Here is a 14,574-nt window from a genome sequence, read left to right as displayed (position 1 = left end):
ATGGGGCCAAGGCAGTAATGTGGATCTAAGACTGGCCGCTGGTGATATGGGTGCCTACATGCCCTGCTCGCTGGCTTTTTCCTGGGACCACCCCACCCCCACATAGGAAAGCCATGTCCCTACCTGTGCATTGAGGAAGAAAGAGGTAGGAAGGAGAGGGCATGGGACCCCAGGGGGCTTCCACCTGCTAGTGCACCATGGGCAGTAGCCATAGGAGATTGCAAGCCACAAAGGCTCTTGGGGGGGGAAGCGGAAGGTGAACGGTGGTGGCATTGGGGGTGCAGAAGCAGAACTGTCCTTTTGGTATCAGGCATGGAGGTACCAGAGGGAAGGGTGGACAAAAGGGGAAGCTCCTCAGTTACTGATTTTTTTAATGGGCAGAGGCTTCCCATTTTGATCCCCTTCCCTTTTCGTTGCCTCTGTGCTTGATAGACCACTCCATAACAGCTCACCTCTTCAACCCATGCACATGTGTATGTGTGTGTGCACATGTGTGCGCGCCTAAGGTTTTCCCCCTTGCAGCCCGGCGCTATGACAATGGAGAGGAAAACATCGGGAGAGGCTTTGGGCTGAAAAAAAAATAAGCATTGCAAAAAAAGAGTTAGTTTGTACTTTGCAGCCAAGCATCACAGAAGTTTGCTTGAGTATGTATGTGTCTGTGTCTTGGGTTGAATAAGCCGAATGGCAATGGCTGGCTTGATCCAAAGGAGTTTTTGTTTTGGGTGGGTCTTGTTGAGGTAATTCCCCGTTAGGAGAATGAGCGCATACAGGGAGACGTAGTGAGAGTAGTGAAGAATAATACACACACAGCGCACAGATACTCTGTACAGTAAATGTAGATTTTTACTTCCAATAAACATTTAAGCGAAGTTCAAACACAGTCCAAGTCATTCACGGTTAAATCAGTCAGTTTTCAGTCCAGGGATAATCCAAATATCAAAGTCCAGTATCAAAAACAGTTCACTAACAAACTTACATCAACAATCAGTAACAATCATTAGGAGGAACGACAATACTCTCCAACAGAAGGAAACAGAAACTCATTCACACTCTCTTCTGAGATTAAAACAACCCAGGATTCTGGCTCCATCTTATGGCTGTTTGAGAAACCACACCCAATTACAATTTTAGGATTCTCTTGAAGACATAGTATTAAAATGTCTGTCCTAATTTATATATTTCCAACCCAAATAACTGTTAGGTGACTTACATTCCTAACATTCTCCCCTTCTGGGTAGGACAATATATACAACCTTACATTCTAAGTCCCTAATCTTCACAGCAAGCCTTATGCTTTATAGAGCCTTGGGCCTTTGTAAAATGATCTGCTTTATTGTTTTCTGACATACAGTATTCCAGCTCAATCATTTTACTTTGCACACATTGTCTCACATTTAAATATCTTAAATCTGTGTGTTTCGTTCTTGTCTTAACAGCAATATTTGAAGCCATCTGTATTGCTGATTGGTTATCTTCGTAAACAACAATAGAATCTGTTACATCAATTCCCATATCAATCAATAGTTGCTTATACAAAACTAAATCTGTACATAATAAAGGCAAACATGAGAATTCAGCCTCCATTGTTGACAAACTTAGATGTTTCTGTCTAATAGATCTCCATCCAATCAATGCTTTTCCCAATAATACTACAGTACCCGATGTAGATTTTCGTGTATTTATGTCTGTTGCAAAACTTGCATCAGCATATGCAGTTAAATTCAGTTCATCTTTAGTCTCCAAATACAATGCATAATGCATTGTTTGTTTCAGATATCTTAACACACGTTTAGCAGCTTGCTAGTGCCTTTCAGTCGGCTCAGCATTAAATTTCGCTAACTGGGCTTGACCAATTACTGAGATAAGATAAACTACCAATCAAGGACTGATAAATGTTCTTATCAAAAATTGGACTTTGAACATCACTATGGCTAAACTCCTGGCTCATCGGTCTTTTAGCCAGTTTACAAAGTTCCATTTTAAAATTCTTTAGTAATTGGTTAATTTTATCTACCTGTGAGATTTTGTATCCTCCCCTAGTTCTATCTATCTTTAATCCAAGATATTGTTTAATTTATCCTAACTGTTTTATCTTAAATTTCTTCTCTATGATATTATTTTAGTAGCTTCTTGTTCAGTTTTGGTGATTAATGATATGTCATCAGTAAACAATAGCAACAATGAAATTACACCATTACTTTCTCTTTTAAACAAACATGGATTAGCCATGCCAGCTACAAAGCCTATCTTAGTTAATTCTTTAACTATACATTAGTTCAGTGATGGCTAACCTTTTCAGCTTGGTATGTCGAAAATCGGAAAAAAGTGTAGCCTTCCTCGGGTCGTGTGTCACTTCAAGAAATATCAATAATTTGGTAATATTTGCAGCCCCAATAAAGAAAGAGTTATATTTTTAATATATTTATTATATTTATTAGTTCAAAAAGCAAAAAAACAAATAATGATTTACCTTAGTGACTTTTCTGTTGCTGAATTGCATTTGCTAAATTTTCAGCCTCAGAAGAAGAACCCTGCCAGGAGAAAGAAATTAAAGTCAATATGATGTCCAAAATAAGGGGTTTTTTTGGTTTGTGTTTTGGAGATTTTTTGGGGAGGGTTTGCATGGTGCTCTGTGAGGATGGTGAGAAGCAAGAACTGCAAGAGGTGCTATGGAGGCAATTAAAGCATAGAGGAGCTGGAGAGGGGCTGAATGCTGCAGACTAGACATCCAAGCGTTTTACAGTGGAGAGAAGAAGGGAAAGCCACAAAGACAGAAATGCAGATTTTAGTATTAATTGCACTTACAGCCACCTGATGCTGCTTATCGTGAGCACTGTGTCTGGTTGTTGTGGTGCAGTCCTCCTGCGATGTTTATGATGGACTGGGCTGGGGTGATCACACAGGGCTGTGAAACTCATCTGCCTGGTCTCAGGGCTGCAGGTGCAGGATGTGGGGATCAGAAGGCTACCTTACAGGGCTGTGAACCTCATGGAACTCCTTTCCTCCTGTAGCGTTCCTGAGGTAATGAAACTGACAAACCTCAGTTTATGGCGGTTAAAACTGGTTCTCTGCTGCAAAGATCTCGTGGCAGCGGTGACACCACGTGTCCACACAACAAGCAGGGAGCAGGGATTGGAGCAGAGCACAGGCAGCCTCTAAATGTGCAGGTTTTCCCCACACCAACAGGCGTGTCACAAGTGACACGCGTGTCACAAGTGACACACATGTCATAGGTTAGCCATCACTGCTCTAAAGGTTGTTTGGTCTTAAACCCATTTAGTCTGTTTGCAGGAGTAACCTTGCTTTTATCTTGGCTACAAGCATTAGTTTAAATACTTGCTACAGGGTTTCAATTTTACTCCCTCTGACAATTCAACTGTTTGAGCATTTTGAAATTTATGTGCCCCAAATGTCTATGCAGTAAATGTATACATTCATCATGTGGCTTAACATTGTTATAAACTGAGTTAGCCATCTGCAACTGGTCATCATGTATCACATATAAATCATTCTCTAAAGTAGCAGTAAAACTTTTACCCTCTTTCTCTATTATACGGTTATCTCCCCTAAGGTTACTACATAACCAATATTAACTAAAGTCCTTACTGATAATAAATTAAATTTCAGTTTAGGTACATATAACATAGTTAAATGTTCATTTATACAAGAACAATATGCAGTACCTTGACCAGACACTTTCATCTTCCAACCATTTGCCAGTGATACATGTTGCTTACTTGTAGACATTTTTACAAACCTTTTTCTATCTTTAGTAATGCATTGCGATGCTCCACTATCAACAACCCACAAATCATGGTTTACAGTTGAATTGCTAGACATAGCTAAACATTCTTCTTAGCCTTCTGGTGATTACCAGTATTCTGTCTTTTCCCCTTCTTACAGAATTTAGCTATATGTCCCCTAGCCCCACAAGAAAAACATTTCCTAACAGTATAGGCAGTTGAAGACAAATCCTCTTCTTGTGGTTGTTCCTTTTTCAGGTCCCTATCCAGCCGTCTTCTTGCCTCTTCTAACAACCTTCCAGTTATGTCAGTCAATGTTAGTTTATCTCTGGGCAGGACTTCCAGTGAAGATACGTAATCATTATAACTTTCATCCAATTGGGAAAGAATGATGTAAACTTGATGCAGCTCTGAAAATATCAGTTCTTTTTCATGTGCTCTTGAAAAGTTCTTTTCATGAAGTTCAAATGAGCTAACATATCTCCACCTTTCAGAAGACCTGTTCTAAACAGTTTACATGTAAGATGTATGTGTGCATGGACACTGTCATGAACATAAATCCTCGTCAAATTCTCCCAGCACACACAGCACACAGATACACTGTACAGTAAATGTAGGTTTTTACTTCCAGTAAATGTTTAAGCAAAGTTCAAACACAGTCCAAGTCATTCACAGTTAAATCAGTCATTTTTGAGCCCAGGGATAATCCAAATATCAAATTCCAGTATCAAAAACAGTTCAGTAACAGACTTACATCAACGATCAGTAACAAGCATTAGGAGGAACGGCAATGCTCTCCAACAGAAGGAAACAGAGACTCACTCACGCTCTCTTCTGAGACTAAAACAACCCGGGGTTCTGGCTCCATCTTATGGCCGTTTGAGAAACCACACCCAATTACAGTTTTAGGATTCTCTTAAAGACATAGTATTAAAATGTCTATCCTAGTTTATAGATTTCCAACCCAAATAACTATTAGGTGACTTACATTCCTAACAGGTCTCCTAGCCTTAGAAGGAGAGAGGGGAGGAGGAAGAGAAAGAGGGGGGGAGAAAGAGGGAGAGAGGAAAGAAAGAAAGAGAGAGAGAGAAAGAAAGAAAGAAAGAAAGAAAGAAAGAAAGAAAGAAAAGAGAGAAGGGAGAGACAAAGAAAAGAAAAGAGAAAGGAAGGAAGGAAGGAAGAAGGGATAGACAAGAAAGAAAGAGGGAGGGAAGAAAGGGAGGGACGGAGGGGCAAGTGAATGAGATCTATAGTTGTTTGAATGGATGGATAGATAGATACATGGAGGGAGGGAGGAAGGAAGGGAAAGAGAGAGAAAAAAAGGAGAAGGAAGGACCACGAATCCTGGTACTAGACGTGGCTTCAGAAGACGCTTTGAAACAGCACAGCAATCTAGGGCAAAGGGATCTTGGCAGGGGTGGGCTATTTTTTTTCCTCTGGGAGGGCAAAAACAGCTTCCCCTGGGCTCTCGAGGCCCTCCAGAAGCTGGAAACAGGCCTTTTCCGGACTTCCAGAAGGCCCACTTTGCCCCCACCCAGAGCCTTCACGCGGACCCTGCACTTACCTTCATCAAAAATGGGCCGTGTGGAGACTCAGGAGAGGGGCCAGCTGGTCGGATGAAATCCCGGTTCGACGGTCATCTCGTCCAACCTCCTGCTCCAGGAGGAAACCTTATATCGTCTGGATTATTTTGATGCCTCTTACAGAGAGGAAAATTGCCAGAAAGGAGAAGGTGTTTACTAGGACAAGGCTGCCATGTAGAGGAAGGCAGAGATAGATAGTCCTTGACTTATGACTGTAATTGAGTCCAAAAGTTTGGTTGCTAAGCAAGAGCATTGCTAAGTGAGTTTCACCACATTTTAATCAATCCATGACATCTCCTGGCTCTAACAGTCATGTGAATGCTCGGGAAGAAAATCTGAAGCTGTGTGTAATGTTCTAATGTACAGAGGTTATAAGAATGTGTGACAGAAAGTAGATTCTGGATGTGTTTTTCCAAATGGAGTAAGTGAGGTTGAATTTGTATAGTTTTAGAAGAGCTCTGTGTGTGTGTGTGTGTGTGTGTGTGTACATATGCACATGCAGTATATGTAGTAGATAATATATCTTTCTAGGTGCTAATATGTATGTATACATATGGCGTATATACATAGGATTAAATAGTGTATTTTGGATGTTCAGTAGTAGTAAATAAATAGACGGGGAAATTGTATCTCGTTGAGGCGAAGAGAGGCCAGGCAAAGCACCTCTTGATGTGAGTGATGTTAAGTTGGCCACTCCCACCTAGTCACATGACCACCAAGCCAAGCCCACCAAGCCACGTCCACAGAACCGGTTGTTAAAAAATTTGAATCCCACTACTGTGTAAAATGTTGCCTTCATAGTAACTAGGGAAGTTTATGACCTGAACTATAAACTAAAGCTAATCAGAAATAATTATTGAATAGTTTCATTCTGTTATATTAGTTGATCAGGACACAGGATGGATTGGAAGAGTAAAAATAACAGAAGAACACAAGGCAAATCTTTTAATGTATTGTCAAGAAAATTATGCAGATATGTCCATGAAGTCACTAAGAAGCATGTTAATTTTTACTTCTTCAGTTTAACTCTAAATTCCTTGGAAAGAAAAATCAAGAAGAACATTAATTTTACTTTCAAAGCCATTATTTCTTGGTGTGAATATAATAAATAGTCAAGGGCATTTGGTCCAATCTGCAAAATAATGAAAAATATGTAGAGTTTCTTTATTTTTTCTCATATGCTAAATGTGAGTTTGTGACTATTGCAGCTATAATAAGAGCAAATTATTAAAAGGAAGTATGTATTATGTCTGGATCTTTGATACTGATTCTATTTTTTAAAAACAAGTGCAGGGTAAAATTCTTAAAGGAATTTAAAATTCTTAAAGGAATACGAGATCAAGAGCAATAGCACAATATGCTTTTTTTTTCAGGGCCCCTTATGGCAAGTCTGTGGATATGTGGTCAGTAGGCTGTATTCTGGGGGAACTTAGTGATGGGCAGCCACTGTTTCCTGGTGAAAGTGAGATTGATCAACTTTTTACAATTCAGAAGGTATTAGGACCACTTCCTGCAGAACAAATGAAGCTTTTCTACAGCAATCCCCGTTTCCATGGCCTACGGGTAATGTTTAGCTTAAATGTACCATGCATGTTTTCTAGTAGTGAATTTGCATGAAGACTTTCTGCCAAAATTTTCCCAATACTGTATTTTATTTATCAAATGTAGACATTTGCCCCTCTCACTATCTAAATGACTGGGCAGTTTACAATTGTAAAAAAAATCATATAATCATATAAAAATAGAGTTAAAATAGAATTAGAACTGAATGACAGATAGGCAAAAGCAAGGATAAAAGATAAGATAATAAGTAGAGGGAGTGCTTTTACAGTTAATGTGAATGTGTACTTTTGTTTCTCCAGATATGGCAAAGAATAAATGACACAAGTTAATAATGTTATGATTGGAAATGTTTTTTGTCTTGTCTCCATTTATATAAGATTTTTGAAAAATTCAGATTGGAGCATTTCCTAATTCATATTTGGAGAAATTTTGCACATTACAATGTACTAATTCATTAATTAATAGACTGAACATTCATTAGAATAAATAAATGGATAAAAATATTGCTCATATTCAATACGAGTAGTCCTCAACTTACAACCATTCACTCAACAACCTTTCAAAGTTGCTAATTCAACTCCTGTGCCACAGCTGCCATTGAGGAATGCTGCCTCAAGCCTCAAACCATGATCAGCCATCACAGCACAAAGCCCCAAGCCCTACCTACATTCCACAGGCTCTGCCATGCCCAACTGATCTTTGCCATCTTCTTGCCAAGGCATGCTCAACCTGACTGTACGCTAAAGCTGTTCACTTTACTCTCCAAATTGCACTATGTTGTCCCATGTCCTCCAAATAGCACATTTGTTGTTGTGAGACTGGGAAAGGTGGCGTCACACGGAGCCAGCATCTGCCTTGTGAAGGGCCAGGTCAGATGGACTTTGGAGTACAGGGTGCGAAGTGCATCTTGGAATGCTTCCTGGGCCATTGTGGCTTTGTGCTGAGCTTTTGGAGCTTTGTAGCACACTACTGGGCTCCGCAGCTCTGGCGCTACTTGCCACATTGCAGTTTGGATTTCTTGATGTACTGCAGTTCTGGGGCTGCAAATGAACAGAGGTGAAGGGTGATTGGCAGGTGGGGGAGTTGAAAGCAGTTCCTTACCTTACTGAGGGCTGGGAGGGTCCAAACCTAGTCAAATTTACTTATCAATAGCAAGGCAAAGTAATGGAAGTTCAGTCACTAAATGAGTGATACAGTCATGTGTTGTCATGCTTTACAACCACATCACTTAGTGACAGAAATTCAAGTTCAGCTGGGGTTGAAAATTAAGGGCTACTTGTATCTCCTTCCCAACAAAGTTGCTGTTAGCTTTTTAAGAAACATAGGGAGTCTAATCCCACATCATCAATAGCACAGTGTGGGCTTGGTCTGGCAAGGAAATTATCTTTGAGCTATTATTTAACTTTAACATTTTTGTTTTTCCTGTTTTGTTAGGATATAATACTAACAAAATTTTAATGATTGGTAAATGCCAGTTTTCTGTGTGAATTATATGTAACCTGTATTACAGTTTCCTGCAGTCAACCATCCGCAATCATTGGAAAGGAGATACTTGGGGATTTTAAGTGGTGTTTTACTTGACCTTATGAAGGTAGGAATGTTAATAGTTTAAATTTACAGTATGTATGTATACACACACACACACACACACACACACAGAGGGAGAGAGGACTATAATTTAGCTATGTATGTGTTAACAGTCCTGCTTAATCTTATTTTAAATAGTTTGAGAATATAATCACTTCAAACATTTGAGATGGTATGGTGAAGGCAGAGATAGGAGTTTTTTTTCATTCTCCTCTCTCTTCCCTGCCCTGCCCCCATATTCTCTGAAATCAACACAACTGCCTTTTTAACAAGGTAGAACTATTTTCAGATTTTGTATGGAATTTGTTTCCTTAATCATCTTCTTTAACGATCCCATAATCCCTTATGAAGTGGAGTCTGGGCAACTGAACGGAACTAGCAGAGTGTTTTTATGGCCGGATGCCCTTTCTGTCACCAATATGGAGTTTTGTTCAGTAGATATATTCTAGGTGCCAAAGAGAGAAATATCTTCCTTTACCTAGGATCAAACTCACAACCTCCTGATTGTGAGGTGAGAGCTCCACCTCTCGGCCACCGCACCACTCAATTTGTTTTCTTAATAGCACCTATTAAATAATTTTAATATATTGTCAATGATGTAATAAATCTGAAAAATCAGATAAAGCAGGGTCTTATAAGATTTTCATACAACCATGTAGCAAAAGAAAGTTGCTCTGTAATTTTTATGAATTATGTAAATCTGCATATAAACATACACCTTATACTATAGAAGATTACTGTGGGGTGGGGTTTTTTATTTTATTTTTAAGAACAGATTTTAGAGTCAACCATTTTATGTAAGAGTGGGAATGATTACTAGTTTTCAGTTGCATATATTTGTAAAAATTATGCTGTAACTAGCAGCAACCACACCTGTTACTATGTTATGTTTCTTAATTCTTAATATTTGACCTAAAGAACTTGCTGAAGCTGGATCCAGCTGACCGATACTTAACAGAGCAGTGTCTGAACCATCCATCATTTCAAACTCAGAGGATGTTAGATCGTTCACCTTCACGGTCAACTAAAAGAAAGCCTTACCATGGAGATAGCAGCACTTTATCCAGCAGGTAAATGACTGGAAATAATAATGTCAACGTTCCAATTATTTCAGATATAATTTGCTAAAATTAAGTAATACAGTTAGGTCACTATCAGACAAAGCACTTTTTTGGTGCCTTCCATACAGTGTCTAATAAAAAGAAGAACAACCTAGATTTAGTTTGGTTTCTGGTTGATAAGATTCTCTCTTGATATTTCAGAATATCAGATTCACTTCTACACTGAACAGAGATGGCCCTGAAGCCCATATATTTTCTGGATCAAGTACTTGGTGAAATTTATTGCTCATCGGTACAATGACTTAGTTAAAGAATTCTACCTTAGTAGTAGTGTGACATATTCTGTCAAATCCTTGAATTTTGGGAGATCCAAAATATAGCCAATTTAGAACAGTTGCCATAGTTTAGTCATCTGGGCTGTTGGATAATACCATGAAGAAATATGATCACATGATCTTTATTTTCTATATCAAGACTATAAAGATATTTTAATTAATTTGGTATTTTAATTTTTTTTAATGCTTTTCTTGTCTGTTCATAATATAGAAATCAATCTGGCAAAGGTACCACTGTGCAGTCTCATCACAGATCAAACAGCAAAGAATTACAGAATATGGGACTGCAAAGAGAAGATGCCCTTTCAACAAATGAAAGCTTTTTAAATGGAAATCTTCCTGTAACTTCTCACAGTCCAATGCTGTCAAAAAAGACAAACATTCCTCCTTCATCTGGAAATAAGGATCTAGCTAATAACAACATACCACATCTCCTCAGTCCAAAAGAAGTAAAGACAAAAACTGAATTTGATTTTAATTCAGAAGCCAAAACTTCAGATGGTCCTGGTACTAAATACCTGAAGTCAAATTCCAGATCGCAGCATAATCGTCATTCCTTTATGGAAGGTTCACAGAACAAAACTGGCACATTACAACTGGGTGAAAGGCATAGCCGTCACAGTTATATTGACACTATTCCACAATCTTCAAAGAGCCCCTCATATCGCACTAAATCAAAAAATCATGGAGCTCTGACTGATTCCAAATCTGTGGGTAATTTGTCTGAAGCCAGGATTCAAGTTTCAGAATCAAATAGCAGTAGGTATTTTCCATCCAGCTGTTTGGACTTAAACTCTCCTACTACACCAACACCTCCTCGTCATGCTGACAATAGAACTTTGCTCAGTCCTTCTGGAAGAAATAATAGAAGTGATGGTACCCTGGAATCACGAAGGCCATCTACAAGACATTCGAAAACAATGGAGGAGTTAAAATTGCCAGATCACATGGATGGAAGCCAGTTACATTCTGCATCTGCTCCTCATGAATCTTTTTCTTATGGTTTAGGCTACACGAGTCCTTTTTCTTCTCAGCAGCGCCCTCATAGACATTCTATGTATGTGAGCCGGGACAGAGTGAGGACAAAGGGCTCAGAGGGAGGCTTAAGTGTAGGGCAAGGGATGGCAGCCAGAGCAAACAGCCTGCAACTGTTATCTCCACAGGTGCAGCATAAATCTCTTACAAGATCTGTTGGCTCTTCACGTGAAGATTGTACAGAAGATTCCAATAGGGTTAGTTGAATTCTTGATTCTTAGGGATTTGGACCATTCATGGTTTTGTACTGTATGTTTGCCTGTTGTTAAAAATAACTTTTATTTATGCCTAAGGGATCCCTATCTTTTTCAGCTGATTTTTTTCCTCATCAATTACTCCATCCCCAGAGTTCATTGTATATACTATTAACTTCTACCTTATTATGTAAAATAAATTGCACCCATTGATATATTTACTGTTGAAATTAAATAAGTGTCACAAAGGCTACCCAGAAACAGAATACTAGTTTCCCTTGCATATTTTCAGGGAGGGGGATTATAAGCACCCTTCAGATTTCATTAATTAAAATTAAGGAGGCACTTGCTCTCTTGCAAGCTTAGTAAAGTATTTATACTTACATTGTAGACAACTTCTGGCCAGAAAATATAACTACCTGATGTGTCTTGCCTGCTGTTGTCTTTGTTTCCTCTTGTCTGAAGGTGAATTGGCTAAACCCTTAACAAAGGAGAGTGTCAGTTACAGAGTATGCAGGGGAAGAGGGAAAGGGGTCAAATGTTAAAACATGTACTCTGACAGTCTGTAGAGATTCTCAGTCATCCAGGTCATGGTTGTCCCAAAGGTGCTTTTTCAGGAGGCAACTGGACTTTCTTGTATTCTCTTTGAAGATGTTTCACTTCTCACCCAAGAAGTTTCTTCAGCTCTGATAGGATAGTGGGAATGGAAGGATTTATATATGTTTATTTATTTTATTTTTTAATTTGTATTTATATTGCTGTCTGCAAGGAGTATAAATCCTTCCATTCCAAGAGGAACAAGTCAAAGAAACAATGATTGATGGGCACAAATACAGAGCAGGGCTTCCATTATAATGGCACCATGCATGTTTTCATCAGACTGTAGTGTTTATGGATCTTTGAGTTTTAAACTAGAATAAATATAACAGAGGAGAAATATATTTTCTTTTTACTGGGAATTGATTGCTTTACTAGAAATTCCTGAGTTGTCTTTATCTGTATGTTGGAAACCATTTGTTTTATGGTTTTCTGCCATTGAAGCTGAATATTGTAATTGTATTTTTTGTAATATTGTATTGTAATACTTTACATTGTATTGTTATTGTACAATGTACAATGAATATTGTAATACTTTAATAACATAATTCTCTTTTCCAAAAGATACTATTACAATAAATGCATGGTAGTAATACATACATTGGTAATAAATTGAGAAAGGAATATTGTTAATACCATTATAATGCAGTTAAGTGGGAGACAGGAAGGATAAAAAAATCAGAAAGCAATACTACTGGCCTTAGAATTGTAGAATAATAGATCTAAAAATTTGTACTGATTGGAATAAACTCTTGCATAATATAAAGCCTGAGGTATTTGATATACAGTAGAACCTCTCTGGTCATGACCATAATTTGTTCCATAACTTTGGTGATTTCCTCGTCTTCTAATGTTTTTTCTTCAGGAACTTCTGGGTCAGGGGTTGTGTTTGATCACCACCTGAGTATGTGTTTATGACCAGATTAAAAAATGTTGTGAATTTTTTGGTCAGAATCCGATTTGGTCATGGTCAGAAGCATTCGTGACCAGAGGTTCTACTGTATTACAAAAATGTTTCCACATAAAATGTGCTTTAAGTACAAGATGATGTTTGAACAACTATCACTTGAAATAAGTTAGGTAAGATTTGCTGAAATCATTTATATTTTATGTGTCAAAATATATTTTTGCAGAAAAAGATCATTAGTTCCAATCAGATACTGTCCAGAATCACTTATGTGAGATGTGCAAACTTATATAGATCAAGTAAACTAACAAATAAGTAGTTATTAAAATGAATGAGAGTCTCCCATCTTTGTAAATCTCTCCAGGTGTCCATGGCTTTTTGAATTATGTATAGTGTTTGGGATTGTATATGATTGTCAACAAAATTCAAACGTCAATTGAAGGGTCAGTATATTACCAAATAATAAGATTCTCCATTAGCAATCTATATTTAACATCCATTGTGGTAAATTACATGCCTTTGTCATTTTTTAAAAGGTTTACATTGTTTCCTCACCCAAAAGCCTTTTATGAAAGGGATAATTGAGAATTAGTCATTAATCTGAATATATCAGGCAAGCTACTTTTCTGATTATAACATGCAGCTTTCATTTTTAATGTGGAATTGAATTTTATTTTAACAAACTATGATCAGATTCAAGCAAGTTTCTTTGGTTTAATAAATGTATTTATTGTTTTATTAAGGGTGGAACGTATCGTGATCAACACCCAGATGATGGAACCTCCACAAAAGAAAATAGACTCCTGTATAATGATTCTGTTCCTAGAAGAGTTGGTAGTTTTTACAGAGGTAATTTAACTTATACAGTTTAATTCTACTTTAAAACAGAATTCTATAAAAGGCAAAACAGTTTAGGTAGCCAATGTTCAGATAGTCATATTCCTAACAAGTTGGAAGAATCTTCTATCTCTACAATACTAAGTAAGTTAAAGATGATTAGCTCTTTTTTTAGGAAGTGATTCATTTTCCTTTACCAAAAGTTATTTTGCCAGCTAGATTGGTATGAAGGAGAATTCAATTTAGGTATACTTATAAGCAGATTTAAAATATATTATTCAGATGTTTGTAAAATTATGTTTAGCATGGTTTATGCATAAGTGTGCTTTTGACTATAGATTTTGTTTGGTTTATATACATTTATCTTTTGGGAAAATTTAGAAAAAGTATCATATTAGCAGAATGTACCACTTAATAAAGTAAACAGACTTTCAAGAACAAGTCACAGAAAAATGTTAGCTCAAACTTCCTAGGTAATCTAGTTTTCACCAAAAAATAATTCTCAATAAGCAGGCCCACAGCAATTGATAAATTTGGCTGTCTACTAAAGGACTGGGGTCCAGCAATATTCAAGCAAAATAGCAGTCTTTTTCAGCAAATGAGTCGAAATTTTGGCTTTGTTAATATGTGGAAGGGCAAGACCATTAGAGTAATTGTGTCTCAATCATAATGGCTTGAAGGATTGCATGAACTTTATAAACATTAAGAAGTCTACTGTATTAGAAGGACTGGCCAGCCTATGGCTGAGACTTAGAATAGTTAAGGTTCAATTTAATTATGTGATTTAGGTCACTATCTAAAATTTCCGAATTCCACTGACTGCATTCTTATCCTTAAGGGCATGAAATTCTGAATATAAAACTGTAGTGATTAAAGAAGGAAATGATATAATCTATAACATAAAGACTGTGGGACACTGGTATATATTATTTTTTGTTAAACCTTTCAGTCACATATGCCTCTATTGAATTATGGCATGATATTACAGAAAGACTGAATTTGTTTTCTAGTTTTGCATATTGACAAATGTCAATTGTCATATTGACAAGATGCCATCTAAGAATTTCCTGTGGATATGATATTTCAAATTCCTAATCTATATAATGATTGGGCCTTATTGATCTTGGGCTAA

The 14,574-nt window shown here is 37.4% G+C and overlaps 1 protein-coding gene across 7 annotated transcripts in view; it reads left to right on the top strand.

Moving 5' to 3' along the window:
• Positions 1-14,574, top strand: part of CDKL5 (cyclin dependent kinase like 5) — a 110,743-nt gene that overhangs the window by 60,777 nt on the left and 35,392 nt on the right. For all 7 annotated transcript variants that reach the window (XM_087938270.1, XM_087938274.1, XM_087938275.1 and 4 more), the window contains 5 exons: positions 6,700-6,889; positions 8,400-8,480; positions 9,395-9,546; positions 10,084-11,104; positions 13,349-13,454. In XM_087938270.1, the coding sequence (XP_087794396.1) occupies positions 6,700-6,889; positions 8,400-8,480; positions 9,395-9,546; positions 10,084-11,104; positions 13,349-13,454 (1,550 nt within the window). The remainder of the gene's footprint in view (positions 1-6,699; positions 6,890-8,399; positions 8,481-9,394; positions 9,547-10,083; positions 11,105-13,348; positions 13,455-14,574) is intronic.

This window comes from Pseudonaja textilis, chromosome 8 (assembly GCF_049901715.1).
Source record: "Pseudonaja textilis isolate UNSWEBS1 chromosome 8, rPseTex1.2, whole genome shotgun sequence".
Lineage (NCBI taxonomy): Eukaryota > Metazoa > Chordata > Lepidosauria > Squamata > Elapidae > Pseudonaja > Pseudonaja textilis.
Note: the sequence above shows the minus strand (reverse complement) of the source record. Positions and strands in the feature narration are given on the sequence as shown.